We start from the raw sequence: 20,436 nt of genomic DNA, 5'->3' as shown, positions 1-20,436 counted from the left end.
CAGTGCTCAGGCATCAGTGCATCCAGCTGGGGTACAGGTGACAGGAGGGCTGATCGCTGTTATCATCCCTGCGTTTTTGGAGCACCTTGTAACCCTCATCAGTGCAGGAAGAGGCTATGGGATTCCCAGAATTCTCTCCATTTCGGGAGGGAGCAGAACAGTCATGTTACAAAGCAAAACTTCATTTTTCTCTGCCTCAGTAACTAAAAACATCACATGCTATTGTCAGCTTTATTGCTGCTAATTAGTGCTTAAAAACAAAAAGCTCACTTCAAGCCATTCCCATGTCCACCATCAGCCCTGGTGCGACTCTTCCCCATCCAGGCTGACAGTGGGGAGGAGAGTTTAAAGCTGTAGGAAACGTGTGATGACGTGGCTAAGCTGGGTCTAGCATCTGGTTCTCTCCCACCTGCACCCAGATGCCTCCCCAGGCATTGATGTGATTGCTCCCAGCGTGGTAAAGGTGGAGCTTTGTGGCCTCTTTTGCTGCCAACATGCGAACAAGAACAGTGCCACTTCCCTGGACAGAGGGATGCTCCAAGGGCAAACCTGGACCGCGAAGGGACTGAACAGACACCCTTGTCTGAACCTTCCCCCTCCCTTCTCCCCAGGACAGAGCAGGCACATCTGCACCCTGGACCCCCATGCAGCTGGGCCACAGACCTTGGGGACATCCGTGCTGCTGTCCCCAGCCCCGCAGGACCCCCCGGCAGCCCCAGAGGCTAACTGGTTTTCTTCACCCCAGCCATGCTCTGCTCGGGCGGCAGGACCGTCTCTATCTGGAAGGACACAAACTGGCCCTTCTTCAGCTTCTTCAGGGAGCTGGCAGCGTCGCTCCCAAACACGTTGTCTTCCACTTTGAAGGCAAGAGAGGGCAGGCCCCGGCTTCTCCTCTTCACACTCTTCCGCTCCCGCTTGTAGGCTGTGGTCATGTTGGCGATCACCTGGAATATAGCAGAATACTTGGGTTGGGCCTTGGGATGTTGCTTAAAACCCAATTCAACCCTGTCTCACACGAGCTCAGGGACAGAAAACAGCACTGCAGCATGTGGCGCCCGGCTTGGTAAGCCATGGCTGGGTCAGCGCCAGCCCCTGGGGCAAGGGAGGGACTAAGCAAGGTCTCTGCAGCCTCATTCTCACCAAGCCCACACTAGCAGCCCTCACATTAAAAAGCTGTCATTTCACGGCCGCACTCAGAGGAGCTGATAGCTCTCCGTCAGTAGAGGGCAGAAGGGGATCTAGGCTGGAGTCACACAGAGCCAGGGAAAGCTCTTATTGCTTCCTGTCAATTACAGCCCAAATCGGGGCCTGTCTGCAGGCAAGTGTCGGTGACCTAGACACCAGAAGTGCCCTTAGACAGGACACAATGCGTCGGCCTTACCCAGAGCAAGCTCTCACTGCCCTGTGCCATGATGTGCACCTCTATTCACAAAAGGGGAGCTGAGCTAGTGAGTCTGAGCTGGAAACAGATCCCATGTTCAGCTCCTTGGCCTCCTCTCTCCCATCCCATTTTACTCCTGCTATTCCTCAGCAAGAAGAATCACAGTCCAGGGGATCAGAGAGGACCACATAACCCTGTCCAAGTGCAAGAAATGACTGAGCAAACAGAGCACTTGAGCCTCGCCTGTGATTTTTTGGCACACGGATTGCCAAGCACATTACAGGGGACACTGAGGTCGTTTATCAAGTCAGAAAACCAAGGAACAGAGACAAAATGAGCTGCCCAAGGTCACCCGGCACACTAGAGACAGGCAGGAGCTGAATGCTGGCCTTTCTGGCAAACCCAGCTCTCTGTTCACTGGGGCACTAGTCTTCACGGTAGCCCCAACTTCCTCAGTTTCTGTCCTATTTTGGGGCATGGCTACTTTTAACCTCTTAGTTCTGTACCATGTCCCTAAAGGCTTTTTGTCCCTGTCTAAGGACAGACTCCCTTGGCTGATCTGAGATGCAGATTACAAGGCAGGGTGCTGGGCAAGCTGGGACACAGCTCTCATTAGCCTCGATGGGGAAAGCCACCAAGCCAGTCCCTTGTATTTCATCAACCAGCCCTGAGCAGTGACACCACAGCTTCCCCGTGGCACCAAATGGTGCTGGCTCAGAGGGTCCAGCTCTACTCCTGCTGCCCTTAGTTCCACTGAGGTGCCACTTCCTCTCAGGCCAGGCCTGTGGAGTTTCAGGCAGTGCTGAACTGGCTTCTGCCTCGCTCCTTCAAGCTGGATGCATGGCCCCTCAACCTTGCTCAAGCCTGACAGCTCCCTGCTATGCTTGGTGACAGGGGAAAGCCTGCAGGCAAAGGAGAGGCTGCATTTCTGGACAGGGCAGGGGCTCCAAGTATGTGAGGAGGCACCATTCTTGTATGGGCAAATCGCTTCCATGCAGCTCTTGTACAGCCTGGTGCGAGGGACCCTGGGGGACTTACTTAGCTGCAAAATGATTTCACGGCACCCCAAGACTTACAATTTCTTTCACCACGTTCTGCTGGTCCTGAGCCGCCGCTGTGAATGGCGGGAGGCTGTCTGCCTTTCCAGAGCCAGCCCCCTGCTCTTTAGAGTCCTTGACAAAATCCACCTACAAGGCACAGACATTTGGGTGTTACTCTGTAGCTGTACCAGTGGCAAACCTCCTACAAGACTCTCCTTTGCGGAGAAGTTACCTCGGACGACAGGCACACGTATCTGTTGAACATGAGGAAGAAGGGGGGGTACTTTGTGCTGGAGTTGACTGAGGTGCGGAAATCGAAGAGCACGGGGTCGAGGTGGGTGTCCCATTCACTGGGCTTCTCATTCACCACGCTGCAGAGGGAGGATCTGAGCACCTCTGCGCTGCGGTCGTCCAGGCCTGCGCAGTCTGCGGGGTCTGCAGGGGTGAGGGTCTGAGAGATGTTCCAGTGCTCACATAAATGCCGGCTGACCTGCAAAGAAGGGGTCATGCGCACAGGAGAACAAGGCAGGTTTGCACCCCAGCAGCTCGCATCCTCCCCAAGACAGTGCTATCCCAATGCCAGGAGATGCTGCTCGGCAGAAACAGCTCCCAGAAAAGTTAGACCTGAGACAATGTTTTGCAATGACTATTGCTGTGCTCGAGGCTTTCTGCGGCAGTGGGAGGCTTGGTTAATCCCGGGGTAGGGCAGGAAGATCGTGGACATGATCTCACAGGATGTGTCCCTCGGAGGCTGCAGTGTGGCTGGAGGACTTGCACCACAGAACCACAACCTTAAATCCCTGACAGATTGAAAGCTGGCAAATTATCTACTGCTGGTAACAGGGATGGGGCAGGGAAAAGGCAGCATCAGTTCCTCAACCCCCCTATACATGGCATACTGCAGCTCTGCCCAAAAAAATCCCGTAACTGCTTTTCCTTGAACCACCCAGCACCTGACCTACCTCCTCACAGAAGTCCCAGTTCTGACTGGCATAAATGTTCTTGGATGCTCCAAACCTGAACGAGAAGAGGACACGTAACTGGTTTTAATTCCATCAGCTGCAGGGCAGAGCCAGAGGAGTTCGATCTGCACTGGTGATAACGGGGTATAAAAAGGACAGAGACCCTCCAGCAGAGTTTGTGCTAAGGAGGCTGGCATGGCCTCACCTTGCCAAGAGCAGAGAGAGGTCTGCTGGCTCCATCTGTTCCAAAACAGCCAAGCCTGCTTGCTTTTGGATGATAAAGCAAGGTTTCCTGCTCTGAATGTAAATCTCTGCTGGCCACATGCATTTTCCACAAGGACAATGTCACCTGGTGACATGCACCATGTGAGTGCAAACTAAACACTTCCTAGGAGGGATCAGGAAATGGCTTTAAAACGTCTGCAGAGAACTGGGGCATCAGCTCTATCGCCTTTGGGGCTATTCAGAGAACTACTTCTGCCTCTTTCTCCCCTCCCCTGGTAAGAGGAGGAGAACAGGCTCTTCCCACGTACTTTGTAAAGAGCAACTGAGAGGCACTGCATAGTGTCTCCTGTATAAGGGAGTGTTCCTGCTCTTGCGGGGAACCAGCTTGTGGATGTTGGGTATTTTTGCAACACACATCCCAGCACTCCCCATCTCACTGCAGAGGTGCAACGTAACCAACAACAGAGGAGCCCACCTGTAAAAAACTGCAGCTAAGGCTTTAGCCACTGATAAAGGATCTTTCTTCTGCAGAGGAGCAGCCTCAACCCACTTTGTGAAATAGTCAGTCACAAGGAGGATGTGTGTATTGCTTTGGCTTGTCTCAGGAAAAGGTCCTGCATAAACAAGCATCAAGAAGAATCAATGTGATGCCGTAATATCACCCGAATGAGGAAAGTCAAAAACCCAGCCCAGCAAAACAATCACTACGAGAACAACCGCGACTCCGCTCTGCAATGTCGTTTGGCCAATGCATTTCTGTGACCTTTGTCAGCAAAAATACACCCATTGCAGGCTCAGTTCTGGGAAGGAACGCACGCCCACAGCTCCCATTGTGTGTGGAGAGGGAGCAGAGCCGGTCACACGGATCAGGTTGCACCTTGGAAGGCTGCTGTGGCCTCTTTGGCACCTCCTCACACAGACGCAGCAGCGCTCGCTCACGTGCCTGCGTGTGGCAGGCAGTAAGTCTGCCACGCTGCCTGCGAGCTGACGTGGAAGCCTTGAAAAGCCTGTCTGTCAGCCCCAAACACCCCGTCAGCCACAAGCACTCACCGTGAATGTCTAGTCCCAGCACTTCCCAGGGTGATTCCGCTTTGACAGGCCTCGTTTTCCGCGATACGTTCTTGTTGTGCTCTGCGTTCTGGCATGTTTCACACATTTTGATCTGGGAAAGGAAACAGACGTGTCAAAGGAGTTTAAGCCACGCTGACGGGGTCTGTCAGGCTCAGACTGGACAGGTTACGGAGGGACGAGGTGGGCAGCACATCTGAGCAGCTTCCTCCTTACCCAGTCAGAACAGTGAGGTGCAAGAGGACAAAACGCAACAAGCCAACAGAGCTCGCCTTTCACATCCTTACCTGACAGCTTTCTCTGACACAATAAACAGTTTTCACCATGTGGCCTATAGCTAAGACATTTCTCACCCTGGTTGTGGGCAGATATTTATTGTGTTTATAACTTCTACTGCCAGCTAGAAAAATCACCAGCCCCAGGATGCAGCACGGGCTGCTCGGACCATGCAACGCAACCGCACTTCTTCAAACGACACTATTGCAGAGCCCTGCTGCAGGGAGCTTTCAGCAATAGCACAGGTGAGGCAAGCAGCCAAGGAGAATTAGCAGGAACCCTGAGCTCCTCCTGGTACCATAGTTTAGAGAACTGGGCAGCTCTGGGAGTAATCCAGACCGCTCAGAGCCAGACTCAGCAAGGCTGAAACCATCCCATCTCCCCACACTGGCCAAAACTGGCACAATGAGTCCTACCCGCATGGCTTTCCTGATGCTGGGGGAAGACATCCAACCTACCCAGCTGCCTCGGGATGTTCCAAGTTTCACCTGCAGAGTGACCCAGTGGCTGTTTCAAAGCACCAGGCACTAGAAACAACTCTGTCCCTGCAGCAGGGCTCTTCTAGCTGCTCACTGGGGACTGCCTGAACGTCCTGGTGTCGCTGACACAGTCAGTGCTCTCAACTTACCCAGTCCACGACATCTTTCACAATCCCCAGCCAGTAATACCGGCTCTGAATCCGGTGCACTGTCTTTTTCTGTCCCAGATGGTTCCCGATGTCGGTGAAGTGGCTTTCCAGGAAGACCTGGCGCCTCCGTTCGGGATCCACGATCACCTCCCGCTTCTCCTCCTTCTTGGGTCCCACATAGTAGAGGCAGCCACCTGCCGATGGGGGAGGTTTATGTGAAACGAGATCCTCTCACCGCCATTCCACCTACTCAGTCCCAGGGAAAGGGTCATTTTCTACAGCGGGACAAGCAGGTGAGACCCAACAAAGCGGGGCTGGTGCTTTGGGACCTTCTGCTGCACCACTGGAGAGGCTGTTACACTGGGATCACCCCCAAATAAGCCCAGGGACCTCTTTTCTGCACCCAGGTCTGAGCAAACTCCTCTGCTGCCATGGTCCTCCCGGGCCGGCTATGGCTCAGCCAGGTTGCCGCAATGCCCATTCTGCACCCCAAAAGCGCGCAGAGATAGCACAGGGTGCCCCATCCCTGGCAGTGCTCAAGGACACAGGGGCTTGGAGCAAGCTGCTCCAGCGGAAGGGGCCCCTGCCCAGGGCAGGGGCTGGGGCTGGGCGAGCTTTTCGGTCCCTCCAACCCCACCCAGCCTGCGGTTCCGCGTCCTCCCCATGCTCTGGGGGCCTTCCCTCTGCCCTCCCACCCCTGTGCGGCCACCACGGCCCTCCCCGCGGCCGCGCTCTCCTCACGGTCACGTCGAGGCCGCTGCCATGTCCGTGCCCCCCCCCCCGGGGCTGTCCCGCGGTGCCCCCACCGTCAACGACGAACTTCTGCGCGTAGCGCTTCAGGTTCTTTCTCTTGATGGAGCAGAAGCTGGGCGGGAAGCAGCCCTCGGCCAGCAGCCGGTAGATGTCCTCGAACTTGCTGCCGTGGCCGCAGGGCTCGGCCGACACCACCTCCTCCTCCTCGGCCACCGCCAGCGCCGCCTCCATCGACACCATGGGCCGGCCGGGCCGGGCCGAGCCCCGCCGCGCTCGCACAGCGCCCCGTCGGGGGGGCGTGGAGAGCCGGTGGCTCCCCTAAGGGACCGTCTGCAAATGGCAACCCTGCGAACGCAGCGCTCAGCCCCGCCGCTCAGCGCATCCTCCCCTCCGCGTTCAGAAAGTGCCGCTGTGGTGCCAGCGCCGCTCGGGCGGCTCTGCCAGCGGGTCAGCAGTGACGGGCGACACGGTGTGGAAGTGCGGTCCCGTCCCACAACGAAGGGGTGGGTGGGGGTGGGGGTGACGCGGCACGATCGCAGGCGTGACGCCAGCGAAATGACACAAAAACCAGCATAAAAAGGGAGAAAACGGGCAAGTTTCATCTCCTTTCGTTTAGCTCTCAGGTCGGAATTTGCCGACGCACCCTCCTCCCGGCCGGAAGCGGCGCTGCCCGGCGGAGCCGTTTGACGCCTGGACCCACACTTGGTGGTGCCGCCGCCGCCATCCGCCGGTGGGAAACATGTCCGCGGGCCGCCCGTTCCTGGCCTGCGCCTGCTTCTTCTCCGACAACATCTTCGTGGGGCGCTACGGCCTGCACGTCCGGTACCGGGACGAGCGGCAGCTCCGCCGCGACTACGGGCGGGTAAGGGCGGGCGGGGCAGCGGGCAGCCTCCCCCCGGGCGCGGCGGCCGAGGCCGGGCAGGGGCTGACGGGCCGCGTGTGTTGCAGGCGCTGCGGGAGCGGGGCTGCCGGAGCCAGGAGGACTTCGGGGCCGCGCTGAGGGAGGTGAGTGCGGTTCGGCCTTAACCCCCCCCCCGCCCCGCACCACCAGAGCGGGCCGGGGCTCCTCGGCCTGCCCGAGCCGTGGGCCCCGGAGCCTTGTCCGCAGCCAGCCGGCATGGGCAGGCGCCGGAGGGAGCGCATTCCCCGCCGGCGTCTGGCCGCGGTCGGGCCGTGTTTGCGCTGGCAGCGCCCTGAAGGTAAATACAGCTCGTTACCGGAGAGTCCTCCCGGGCCGCTCCCAGTTTAGTGCGGGTCCGGTTTAGCGCATCCCGCCTGTTGTTAACCGCTGCTTAACGGGCGTCTTGAGGTGGGATCGCAGCGGCAGGGCTCACGCCGGGTCTGCGGAAGGAGGTTACGGGAAGAAGTCTTCCCCCGAGGCGCTCTTTAGGGAGGAATCTCTTTCCTTCCGAAGAACCGGCTCTAAGTCCAGCGACGCTCAGGGGACGGGCATTAGGGGTTCTGGGCAGAATGATGACGGCGCTAAGTCATAGCTGCAATTAAAGTGTCATTTTCTTAACAGGATGCTATGATTAGTAAGGAATTCATCATTAGAACGGCACGGAATTCTTACAGGCAGAATCAGTGCCGCGCAATAAGCACAATTTATAATACAGCCGAACTTTGGGTTTCTGGATCGTAAATGATGCTTTCTAACTTAACTTTCTGATCACCCAGACCCTCTGCAGATCAGGTCCGATATTAGCGCATGGCTTTGTGTCTCACTATAACCATCGTAACGTAGACTCAAATGTCATATAAATCAATGCAAGTCACTCAGTCCACAGAGGAAGCAGACAACAATGGGGGTATCCCTGGCCATGGAAGGGTCACAGCCCTCACCGTCCAGCAGCAATTCCAGCCTAACTTCCCCATTGAGGGCATGTAGCTGCTGACGTATGGGCACTGCTGTGGGTGCTGTTAGACCTCCCTGTTCTGGGATGAGATCAGCGGCAGCACATGGGTGCCTGGCACCCTCAAGGCCAATAAGGAACGGAGCAATCCTGGTGCCCAGGAACCTTAAGGCTGGTAGGGAGGGGAAGAAGAAATCTGTTTGGCTTGTCTGCTTGGTTCCCAGGACCTTCAGGGGCTGATGATGAGGGAAAGGGAATGGACATGTGAGCCTGTTCTGTGAATATGCGAACCTCCCGGTGACAGAGAATGGCTGCTTCCCTTATAAAATGGTGTTATTCTAACCACATTACCAGGGGTCTGGAGCACAACCTCCTTCCTTGTTTTTCCCCCCAAGGAACGTTATAAACTAATCTCACAGAGGGTTATTAAATAGGGAGAGCTGTCTGAATCAGCTGCTGCTACCGCTGTTTCCCCTGCAGTGACAGAGCAGCGTGTCCACACAACACTTCGCAGTAATCCCTTCATGACAGCTCCTGTCTTCCTCCCAGCAAACGCCTTTGTTTTGGACAACGCTTGTATTGTCAGAACATAAGCCAGGTTCTTAAGCTGGCGTTCCAGGAGGTATCTGAGTGCCTGAAAGGCCTGAAAGCTCACAGCTCCATGTGACACATCCAGAGACAGACTTCAGTTATCTTTTTAAAGCCATCTGTAATGAGAACTTGTCTCCAATGCCTCTGAGGCATTTGGCTTTTCAGCTGTTTATTGGCCGTGTCTTGACTACAGCAAAGCAAAGGCAAACCCTGTGTCCCAGAGGTGCCCGGAACAAAAATAACTGGTTTAACGCAATGAGTAAGTTCCTGGTACTGTTTTAGTTGTCCCTTTTGATTTTCTAACAGTATCCTCTGCTGCTCACTTGTAGATCGAGGCAGAAGTGACCAGAAGAAAAGGGTTAATTCATCAGTCAGTGAAACGCAAAGCCATCATCTCACAGTGCTACGAGAGAAAACACCCAGAAGTGTACACTCTGCAGGTAGGCAGCGTGTTTGGGGTCTGGTTTGCGCCCAAAGGAGTTTATTTTTGCTGCAGGAAGCCCTCTTCTCCTCAGCACTGCACGCAGTGCTAAAGCTGGGCTGAATTAAAACTGAACTCTAGCATATTAAGACTGAATTTAAAGCTTTCATTGGACAGCGTGTTCTCCAGGCGAGATTCCACCTGGGCTATAGCCAGATAAGGGTCATTCTGCACTGAAGCTGCACCAGACTACCAGCTGTACTCAGAGTACCATTAGTAATTTAAAGTACCATTGCAGCAAACAGGGTCAGTGGGGTCTAATGAACAGCCACAGAAATGAGCCTTTATGGGCTGAACACGCACGTTACCTGTGACTGTCAGCTGAAGGGGGGGACAGCAGGCTGCTTGCACTTATGCACCCCACCACAAAGGCAGAGTAGCCCGTCTCTGCTTTGCATATCCTCATGTTTGCCAGGCGCAAGGCTTCCCAGCTGGATAATTACCACAGATCAACAGCAATGCACAGACAAGTCCGTGCACGTTTCCTGCCCCGTGACCCTTTAGTAACAAGTTCTGACATTGTTCTGTCGTTGTCTCTCATGATCTGTGTGGGGAAGTGCTTAACACAGAGCATAGTCACTGGTGTGCTGAGGCCATGACAAGATGCTAAATCTACTAGGAGTGACTTTACATTTACTTACCAGGAGTCCATAACGCGAGCCAGGCTCTTTTCTGTCACACCAAGAATACATCTGGTCAGTTACACTTCAAAACCCAGGAACCGGAGCAAGCAGCAACTTACCTAAAGCATTAAGAAAAACACCAGTAACATCCTGCCACAGAAGTAACCCAGGTGTGACTGTCATCAGCCTTGCTCCCTAGACTCTACCTCTTTATGTGCCTGGCAGTCTGTGTCCCTGATGGGCTATAAACTACTCTACACACTAATTGTGTTTCTGTGTATTTTCATCCTTCCCTTGATGCCAGGATTCATTCCTGTCCCCTGACTTTCTGGAAATCGTGAGATACTGCACGTCACCGGATGCTCATCTCCATGGCCTCCTGCGCTACCTCGAGTCCTTCTCAGGTAAAGAAAACAACACAAAGCCACAAAGGGACTCTTTGTCAGGGACTGTAGTGATAGGACAAGGGGTAACGGGTTCAAACTTAAACAGGGTAGGTTTAAATTGGATATAAGGGAGAAGTTCTTTACTGTGAGGGTGGTGAGCACTGGAATGGGTTGCCCAGGGAAGTTGTGAATGCTCCATCCCTGGCAGTGTTCAAGGCCAGGCTGGACAGAGCCTTGGGTGGGATGGTTTAGTGTGAGGTGTCCCTGCCCATGGCAGGGGAGTTGGAACTGGATGATCTTAAGGTCCTTTCCAACCCAAACCATTCTGTGATTCTATGATCCCCCTGTGTGACACTGCAGCTGCAGTGCTTACAGCTGGTTTCAGGTCCTGTCTGTAATAGCTCAGGTGTGATACACAGGCGAGACAAACAGGATGTTGTTTTCTGCTTGATGAGCACCTCTGGAGAGGCAGCTTTGTGCATGGTTCTGCTCTGGGTAAGATGCTGTTCTCTGCTTTTCCAGTCCCAGTCTGCTGATGCCTCATCAGAGGCTGCAGCCTGCAGCAGGGCTGGGGTTCTGCCTCACAGGGGAGCCTGCTGAAGGAACAGTCAGCGCCAGGAGCTTGGTTTTCCCTCCCCAAGTGCTTTACCATTTCAGACATTCCCTGTTGGTTAGTCTGAGCTGAAGCTGTTTCTGTCTAGATTTCATGCTTTTAGAAAGGGATCTGGGTTTTAAGCTTCCCTGGAGGCATCTGTGAAGCTCCCTCTGTGCCAGAAGAGCTGACAAATTGTGATGGGAAGTTGGAAAGTTGCAAAGTTGCTTCCTTTTCTCCAGACAAAAAAGAAAGACACAAATGTTGTGTATGTGCAGGGATGCTGGATTTGTCCAAGGCACGACTTCACGCAGCCTTTCCATGCTGTCCTTATCTCAGCTTCTGTATCCTCAATACCGAGTTCCCCTTACACAGACCTTTAGGGCTCTGCCCTGAAAGGCAGATCAGAAAGCTTGGTTTTCCCAGAAGGCTGGCACTGGATGAGGGAATCCCACATCCCCCAAATGACCTTGAGCAGCCTCCTCCTTCCATGAGGCTGCATTTGGGTGCCTGTGGTGAGCCACTGATTCACTGCCCTCCCGCTGGACTCTCTCAAAGCGTTTCCTTGGTGCACAGAGCAAGCATTTGGATCATCCTGGCTGGATGGGGAAGCCTGGAAATGAGGGCCCAACATGAAAAACCAGAAGCACATCCCAGAGCTGATCCCAGGGAATGGTTCCAGCCCTTTGAGCAGGCTGAGCACAAAGCAAAGCACATGGGTCCTGCGTTCTCCCTGTCAGGCAGCACGACAGCCAAGAACACTCTCGCCTGTTATTTTCCCCAGCAACCTGTGTCTCCTTTCTCTTGGCAGAGAAGAGGATCTATCGGCTCCCAGTGTTCACAGAGGAGTTCTGCCAAGCTTTTGTGGATGAGCTGGAGAACTTTGAGCAGTCGGATATGCCTAAAGGCAGGCCCAACACTATGAATAACTATGGGGTAGGACTCGCTGTCTCTTGTGCTTCTTTAGGGGGAGTGCTCACAAGCAGACTCTGTTCACCTCCTCACTCTGTGCTCCTTTCCCTTCCAAATGCCTGTAATTTGAGCACAGTGCAGTTTGAATACAGCCCCCTTGAAGTGAAGGGGTTGAGGGAATGTGTCACACAGAGAAAAGGACAGGGGCGTGCAGGGAAAGGGGATGGGAGTTGGTATCTCAGAGCAAAGAGCACCTTGTATCAAAGCAATACACATTTAAATCAAGGAGTCCGTTTTTAAAGAACACTCAACTTTTGATCTTCGACTGTCTTTTCCCCATCACTTTCCACCTTGATCCTCCTCCTTTTGCCTGTAGCTGGAGCCTTTGCTCTAAAGTTCTTTATCTGAGCAAGCAGCAGGGTTAGGAGAGAACAAGACAGCTCTGATGAAGCAGCCAATGTAGCTGATCAGCTCCTCCCATCTCCTTTCTTCGGGACAGGTTTTGCTAAATGAGCTTGGGATGGATGAAACCTTCATCACACCCCTGCGTGAGAAGTACCTGCGGCCCATAACAGCACTGCTCTATCCCGACCTGGGGGGTGCCTGCCTGGACAGCCACAAGGCCTTTGTTGTCAAGTACTCACTACACGAAGATCTGGATCTGAGCTCTCACTATGACAATGCAGAGGTCACCTTAAACGTTTCACTGGGCAAAGACTTCACAGAAGGCAACTTGTACTTCGGGGATCTCAGCCAGGTACTGGGTATATTCCTGGTCCGGACTCTGGTTCTGTTTCCCTCTATCTCCTCATGCCCCCAGTTTCAAGGCATTAAGTGTGTGCTATAAAACAGTTCTTAATTTCTGACAGTCGAACCTGCTCTGTTCCTTCCCCCTGTTTAGAAACATGTTGGTTGTAGAGGAGCCCTTGTTCTCCTACAAGCACATTACAAGTATTGCATGGTTTAGTGGGAGGTGTCCCTGCCCATGGCAGGGGGCTGGAACTGGATGATCTTAAGGTCCTTTCCAACCCTAACTATTCTATGATTCTGTGATTCAAGCTTCAAAGAGAGGACAGCAATTGTACAGAAACTGGGGTGGAACAAACCAGCCCATCCTTTCACAGCTGCAGTAGTGAGCAGGGAGGTGCTGAGAGAGCAAGCAGGAATCTATTTCAGATGAGACTTAAACCTAAATCTGTAGCCCCTATTTCCAGAGGACTCCTGGCAATAGAGGGGTGAAAGCTCCCATACACTGGTGAAACAGGTTTTTGGTTGAAACTCTCTCTTTACATTCCTTCTGGGAAAACAACTGTATTAAACTGCTGCCAAGCCCCCACTGCAGTGGCTGCGTTCCAGAGGTGCAGGGAGTCCTCTTCGTGTTGCTCACTGGGTGCTGAGGGTGAAGGGGTCACAAGTGCAAGTTCCAACTGTTTGAGCATTGTTTTGCTAGGGACTTTCTGGCGTAATGCTGTATCCACCTCCCTTTCCTGTTCCAGGATCCTACCCCCGTGCCAAAGTACATAGAGATCGAACACGTGGGAGCCCAGGGGCTGTTACACCGAGGAGGGCAGATCCATGGGGCGCTTCCCATTGCCTCCGGGGAACGCTGGAACCTCATTGTTTGGATGAGATCGTCTGCCATCCGCAACCAGCTCTGCCCCATGTGCAACAAGAAACCTGAGCTGGTGGAAGCAGAGGGGTTTGGAGATGGGTTCACAGAGACCCTTAAAGACGAAGTGCCCGGAACTGTGGATCTCTGTTCCTTGGGGTAGCAAATGGTAGAGCCTGAATTCTTCAGACCAAGTTGCCTGAAGCTCCCTTCTGACCTCTCAGACTCTTTGATGGATGCACAAGTCATGTAAGGAGCACTTCCCCACCTTGGGAAGCGGTGCAAACCCAGTCCTGCTGGGTTAGGGAAGCCTCACCTGCTTGGCGAGCCGAAGGAGCTGGTGCTTGGCTCACACTCAGGCTGGAGGACTGTTTGAGAGACACAGAAAGACCTGACACGCATTCACTGCAGGGGCTCTGTAAGTTATTTTCAGGTGTACAAGGAGAGCACCCAAAGCTGTTTGGCCCCTGTGAAGACCTCAGTGCTAACACCAGCATCGCGGGTCCCACTGTAAGTGGGAAAGAGCAGTGCAATAAAGCCCTGTCCTTACCATCCAGGGGAAGAGCTTTTAGTTGCTAAGTGACAGCAAAGGAGCTGCTCAGAAGCGAGATACGGGCGATTCACAATGGGCTGCTGGGAACAGCGTGGAATTGTCCTCACCAGGGGTTTACCTGAGCCAGACAAATCAATCCCTCGGGAGCAATGCGGGGAGCGCTGATCCCGCAGGGTGACCAAGAGGATCTCAAGGCCTCCATGAGCTCTTTTGAACTGAAACCGCCCTTCCAAAGCTTGTGTGAACCTTACAAATGGGCTTTGGAGACAGCTTTGGCAGCCACCTGCGACACAGCAGAACTTGCTGGAGGAAGGCAGGAGCATACATTTAGATCTCTTGCTTCCGTTACATGAGCAAGTGGAGGTGTAAAATAACTCAACCTGGCTGCAGCCTGAGGCTTCTTTATGGGATCAAGCCTCTCTGACAGCTCTATATTAGGGTCAAGTGCTTTCCTTTTTAACTGCTGAAATCATGGCCTCTACAGACCAAATTAAAGGAGTCAGGTACCTTTTGGCTCTATGGGACATTAATGGAATACACTTGCTGTACACACACCCTGCTCTTTCATTTATTCACCTGCAATAACTACAGCGCCTGGGCTTTGCATCGCTGGTAACTGTGAAAGGCTGAATGTGAGCTCACACAAAAGGTGCTGGTTTGAACCTTCCCGCTGTGTTTTGAAGGGGATGCCGTTAGCGCAGAGCGCTGATGAGCTTTTCATTAACAAAACCCATTGCATTTGCATCTGGGGAAGGGAACCAGCTGCTGCGTTCGTGCCTGGAACCAAAGGGCTGGCCTCGAGGCACCCGGACACGAAGTCTTCGTATCCCTCAGCAGAAAACGTCATCGGTTCTCAACCCGCCCGAATTGGGCTCAAAAATGAACCGAAAAGCTGAGACCAGCCCGGCCCCAGCGGGCCCCGGAACCAAAGAGCGCGGCGCGGCTGCCGGTCGGACCCGCTCACGGCGACCGGAAGTGTGTGGGGGGAGCCAGCGCGGAGCCGGTGGCTGGTGCTCCGCTCGGTGCCGGCGGGGCCCGGCCCGGCCCGGCCCGGCCGTGGTGAGTCCCTGCTCCCTGCGCGCTCCGTCCCTTACCTGCTGCCGATCGCCCTCCTCTTCCGTGCGGCGGGGCCGGGGCGCCCAACGCGGCCGAGGGCACCGGGGGACGGGGGCAATGAGCGGGAGAGCCGCTCGCTCGCTGCGGTGGGGGGGGCTGTTAAAGAGCTGCGCTCTTAAAGGGGTCGCGCCTTGAGCCGCGTTCTCGAAGGGTCAGCACACCTGGTGCTGAGCTCTTAAAGGGCCAGTGCATCTTGTGCTGAGTCCTGAAGGGCCAGCACACCTGGTGCTGAGCTCTTAAAGGGCCAGCACGCAGCAGGCTCCTTGTGTTGGAGCCAGAGGGAAGGGGCTGCTTCTCCCATTGCAGCAGCCGGGCTCCCAGCTCCCAGCCAAGCGCTGGGGCCGGGTGAAGCTTTTGGGGCAGGAGGAGCTGCTCGCTATGGCCATGAACCTGGTGGAAGGGCAGAGGCAGGACCCCGGTTTCGGGCCATGACCAACCCGTGTTGCTGGGCTCATCCCCTTCCCGTGGCATCACCCTGGGATGCTGCATCTGCACCCAGCTCCACATCCATCGTATCAAAGCGGGTCCTGTCACCATGGCCATGGTTGGAGCAGACCTGAAACCCAGACAGCATCCCACCAGCGAGATCCTGGTGCGAGGGATGGCTCCCGGCTGCGTGTCAGTGAACAGCTCATCCTCGACGCTTCCTTGCTTATCCTTGATTGTTTTGGGCTTCTGCTTTGTGGTTGAGATTTCCATTTGGAAATCAGTCCAAGGTGTGAGTCACTTGGGAGCAAATCGCTCCTTGGGAATGCTGAGGTGGTAAACATGCAGTTAGTTAAGCGTGGTGGCATCCATCACACCATCTCTGGCCTGTGGCTGCTGCCAGCAGGTGGGCTGATGGATGGGGGTGCCAGCTCCGTGGGTAACGTGCTTTCTAAAAGCAAATTGGGCTGATAAAAATTCATCCCTGCCCTTGGCTTGTGCCTTCAATAATGGGGGATTGAGTCAGTGTTCAGTGTGGGCAGGACGCTTCGTTCTCCTGCCTGTCACCACAGCATCCATCATACCTTGAGCTGCCCGTCTGTGGGTGCTGAGTCCTCCCCACAGCTCCCAGCCCTATGGGGCAGCCCGTGGCTGCTGTGGGTCATCCATAGGGCACAGCACTGCAAACACTGGGCTTAGCCCCCTCGGTGGGACTCAGCCCGATTCATTCTTATTCATCCCATCTAGGGACAAACACGAGAAGCACGGGGGAAACCTGCAGGGGGATGGTTGTCCCAAGGCAGGCGAGGGCTGCCTGGGGGTGTCAGTGCTGTCCCTGTGCAGCCCCAGCTCTCCGCTGAGGGCTCTGTTTTGTGGGTTGGTGAAACTCATTTTGGCCACAGCTGTGTGATGGGTGACCCGAGCTATTGCTGCCCAGCAAGAGCACAGAGGGAGTGGAGCAGGAGCAGGGCTTCAGGGCTGCTTGGTTCAGGGTTGGGTTTTAAGGTGTATGGGGCTGTCGATGTGTTGCTGCTGGGCGAGGGTGGTCTCCCCATGGCACTGAATCGCTCTGTTCCCCCAGGGGCTGGTGCGCCATGGCTCACAGCCAGTCTCGGAAGCGATCACGGAGCAGGAGCAAAAGCAATTCACGGAGCAGACAGGAGAGGAAGGAGAAGAAACGGAGGAAGAGCAGCAAGGACTCGCAGCAGGGCAGCAGCTCCCCTGCGAGGAAGCGGACGTCTGGGTGTCACAGGCACAAGTCGAGCTCAGCAGCAGCTAAGGAAGGTGGGGGAGAGGCCCGTAACCCCCTGCTTTCACCCCCTTTTTCTGGGTGCAGAAAGGGCCTGGGTGGGAAAAGAGGGGTTTGGTTTTAGCCACCTTGGTGTCTGCCACCTTGCTGTGCACTTTGTGCCCATTTTAGTCTGGTTCTGACAAGTACAGAGCCCTGCAGCCCCTCTTATGGTGGTCTGGCAGTGTGGCTCCACACGCTGTGACGTGATCAGGGTGTCTGGGGGCTTTGCTGTTCAGGCATGACAGGAACCAAGCTGGGAGGGGGATAAGCAGCATCCCTGCTGCTGCAGGGCCAGGCCACTCAACCTCTTCTTACGTACTGCAGAAAAGAAGAAGGAAGGAAAGAACAAAAAGAAGAGGAAGGCAAGTACCTCTTCCTCTGAGCCAGCATCTTCATCCACCAGCTCCTCCTCGTCTTCCTCTTCCTCCAGCTCCTCTTCTGGTGGCTCCAGTGACAGTGACTCCAAAACAAAGAAGAGTCGACACAGCAAAAAAAAGCGAGCGAAAGACAAAGACAAGAGGAGGAAGAAGAAGAAGAGAATAAAGAAGAAGTCAAAAAAGAAGTCAAAGGAAAAGGCTAAGGAGGAGAAAGCCAAGGGAGAAGTGGTGCCCGGCCCCTCGCTGGAGCAGTGGCAGAAGGAATCTCTGGTGGATGCTGGACCAGGTAATGATGGTGTTTCCCTCCTGCTGAAGCCAGTGCACACAGGCATCCTGCTGGGGAAGGATGCTCACACAGCGCCCTTCCTGGGACCTGCCTGGGGTGTCTGAGGAAGCAGGGCTGTGCACAGGGAGGAGCTCCAGGCTCTCCTCCCTCCTATGAACCGTGGCCACCTTCAGGCCACGTCAAGCAAACCTAAGGGGCCACATTCAGAGACTGATTTGTGTTTAGATGTCATTTATAGATGTGAGCGGGGGACAAAGGTGCCAAATGGAAGGACAGTCAGCACTAACCCACTGGCTCTGGGATGTGAAGTGGCCCTTCCTCTGCATGGTTCATCACTGAACCCTGAGGACCACCAAGAAACTGGTGCATGTGTGACTGTTCAGGCGTGGTGCTGTGCCCGTCAGCAGGAGCTGGCCCCTGTCATGGCTCTAACTGATGTATTCCAGTTTTGACAGATGAACAAAAGTCCCGAATCCAGGCTATGAAGCCAATGACAAAGGAAGAGTGGGATGCGAGGCAGAGCGTCATAAGGAGAGTGGTGGATCCTGAAACAGGGAGAACCAGGTATGATCCCTGGGGAAAAGGAAGACGGGTTCTCCATACACATCCGTGTTGCGTGGGTTGAGTCCTGGAGGATGCCCATCCATGGCACTGCAGTACCATGCATGGACCCAGGTCCCTTTGAGCAGCAAAGGCTGATCCCTCACAGATCCCCTCCAGTCAGACCTGGTGTAACTTCCCCAAAAGTGATGTGTTTGACACCAAATTGCGCTGCGGCTCCATGCAAGGAGTACCAGGCCTTGTCCCAGCCAGGAGCTGTGGGATGCAGGCACAGAGCACCCTGCTCCTGGAGGCAGGTTTGTTCCTTGTGCTGTGACAAGTTCAGCTTGTCCCTATTAAATGGGACTGTGCAACGGGGGCAGAAAAGGAAGCAGGGGGTGACTGACACCTCCTCACGCCACTGCCTTTCAGCTCCGAAGCACTTGGCCCCAGTTAGCACCGAGGTGCAGGTGAGGAGGGAGTTGCCCCCCTTGGGATTGCAGACAACAATGAACCCAAGTGCATTTGGCTGCCAAATAGAAATGACCCAGTTTTTAGTAAACTGCATCTTCCCAGCAAGCAGCAAACACCGCGCTGAAGAGAATTGGGAATGACAAGTCCAGTCTTTAAATAGAAGGCAGCCTGCGGGGCTCAGGGAGGTGTGGAAAGGTCAGTTCCCTGGAAGGCGTGTAATGAAGACAATTAAGTTTCTGCTCATGGCTGGAGGTGTGAGCTGCTTGGGGTTTGCTCAGCGAGATGCTCTCCGGTCTGGCCTGGCTGCCTTTCAGGCTCAACCTGGCTCCTCATTCTGAATGGCTCAGCACGTCCCTGGGGCCGCCAGGACCAGACCTGAACCCGTGTGAGAAAAGAAGAGGTTTTGTGGGGGTTGGGGTTGCTGCTGGTGACAGTGAAGCCTGGGGCAGGGATGGGTGCCCTGCGCAGGGGGAGGCTGATTTCTATGGGACCACATCTATCCTTGGTGCAGTGTGGTGACATCAGTCCCTCAAGAGCAATGGAAGAGCCTGACATACTGTTGAAGCAACGGAAGTCACATAATAGAAGTTCAGGGATAGGTCATCACTGGCCTTACCTGCAGGTGCAGCAGCTCAGCACTTGGTCCTGGGCATGTACCTCTATGAAGGAGCTGGTGGCAAAACACAGCCCGCAGGGGGGTCAGCACCATCTGGGAAACGGCGTGGCTGGCGGTGGTCCTCATGGTCCGTGGGCCTGTGCTTGTCTTCCAGGCTTATTAAGGGAGATGGAGAAGTACTGGAAGAAATCGTCAGCAAGGAGAGACACAAGGAGATTAACAAGGTAATGGGAACGTGCTGCCAATGAGCTGAGGGTCGGGGCAGCCGGGGGCTGCTGCCCCCGGAGGTGGTGTCTTTCCTCCCTGGCTCTACCAGGACAAACTTGAGCCCTGGCAGCGGGTGGGTGCTCTTGGTCCTTCCTCCTGGGGCAGGGGATGCGGTGAGCACCCGTGTCTCCCTTTGCAGCAAGCCACCCGCGGGGACGGGCTGACCTTCCAGGCGAGGACGGGGATGCTGCAGTGAGCCCACAAGCACCAGCAGTGCTGGGAGCCCGTCCTGCTGCCGGGGCCAGCCCCAGTGTGAGCCTCTGCCTCTGGACCACGCAGGCAGCACCACGTCAAGATGCTTCCCCATGAGCATTTCCGGCCGCTCTGTAAGTTACTGACTGGGAAGGAGAGCGACTTTAATGGTGCGTCTCCCAGTACACAGCGTCTCCCCTCCCTTTCCTGACTGAGGCCACCAGCGTGGCTGTAATGCCCTTGAGCTCTGCTTGCCCTTTTGAGGCTGGAGCTCAGCAGCAGCCAGGGGATAGGCTTGCTGGTGCTGAGCACCTCAAGGTGCTGCTGCCCCTCAGCTCTGGGCTTTGGTGGGTGGGAGCCAGTGCTGTGGCCAGGACAAGGTGTGCTCCAGGGCCACAAAATACGCAGCTGGCTGCTGCTTTTTACCTTCAAGGGCTGCTCATGGCTCCTCCCTTGCTGCATCCGCATGGCCTGTGCTTACCTGGTGCTGCAGGCTTGTAGGCACTCAGCCAACCCTGCTCGGAGAGGAGCAGCCGTGCTGCTGCATGGCTCTGCTCAGGCACCTTCACGTGCCGCCCTTTGCTGTGTCCCCAAGGCTTTACTCAGCCTTTGCAGCTTCATCTGGGGTGCTTCGCAGAGGGGTGGCTTTGCCTTGTTGTCCCTGCATGCAACTTGTGTCCCTTCCCCACAGCACAAGGCCTGGGCAGCACTGGGGCTTTGGGTTTCTTTAGGCCCATGAGCACTGTGAAGCAAACAGCCAGCCTTCCCCGCACTGTGAACTCCATAAACCTACCCATTGTAAAACACCCAGAAAGGACAAAAGGATTAAAGGACAAACGGGTCCTGCAGGACTGATCTGCACGGTTTCCATGTTCTGTTCATGGCTGTAACCCCATTAAACTGGCGCCTGCTCACTTG

At 55.0% G+C, this 20,436-nt stretch overlaps 2 protein-coding genes across 4 annotated transcripts; both read left to right on the top strand.

Moving 5' to 3' along the window:
• Positions 1-7,001: 7,001 nt before the first annotated feature.
• On the top strand, positions 7,002-13,936 carry OGFOD2 (2-oxoglutarate and iron dependent oxygenase domain containing 2). The gene is made up of 7 exons (XM_065692438.1): positions 7,002-7,195; positions 7,282-7,338; positions 9,107-9,217; positions 10,186-10,285; positions 11,671-11,795; positions 12,271-12,528; positions 13,268-13,936. Exons 1-7 carry the CDS (start codon positions 7,073-7,075, stop codon positions 13,541-13,543), a joined length of 1,050 nt encoding a protein of 349 aa, XP_065548510.1. The 5' UTR covers positions 7,002-7,072; the 3' UTR covers positions 13,544-13,936.
• Positions 13,937-14,815: 879 nt separating this feature from the next.
• ARL6IP4 (ADP ribosylation factor like GTPase 6 interacting protein 4) lies at positions 14,816-20,432 on the top strand. 3 transcript variants are annotated; one of them, XR_010615518.1, is made up of 7 exons: positions 14,816-14,992; positions 16,557-16,759; positions 17,091-17,429; positions 17,876-17,993; positions 19,214-19,283; positions 19,466-19,652; positions 20,210-20,432. XR_010615518.1 is itself a non-coding variant. In XM_065692441.1 (6 exons), exons 2-6 carry the CDS (start codon positions 16,570-16,572, stop codon positions 19,520-19,522), a joined length of 765 nt encoding a protein of 254 aa, XP_065548513.1. In that variant the 5' UTR covers positions 14,816-14,992; positions 16,557-16,569; the 3' UTR covers positions 19,523-20,432. The 3 variants fall into 3 exon arrangements, 2 of the variants coding, with proteins under 2 accessions (XP_065548513.1, XP_065548512.1); XM_065692441.1 differs by having other exon boundaries at positions 17,885-17,993; positions 19,466-20,432; XM_065692440.1 differs by having other exon boundaries at positions 19,466-20,432.
• The last annotated feature ends 4 nt before the right edge of the window (positions 20,433-20,436 follow it).

Source organism: Lathamus discolor, chromosome 12, assembly GCF_037157495.1.
Source record: "Lathamus discolor isolate bLatDis1 chromosome 12, bLatDis1.hap1, whole genome shotgun sequence".
Lineage (NCBI taxonomy): Eukaryota > Metazoa > Chordata > Aves > Psittaciformes > Psittacidae > Lathamus > Lathamus discolor.
The sequence above is the reverse complement of the archived record's forward strand: the minus strand, read 5'-3'. Positions and strand labels throughout refer to the sequence as shown.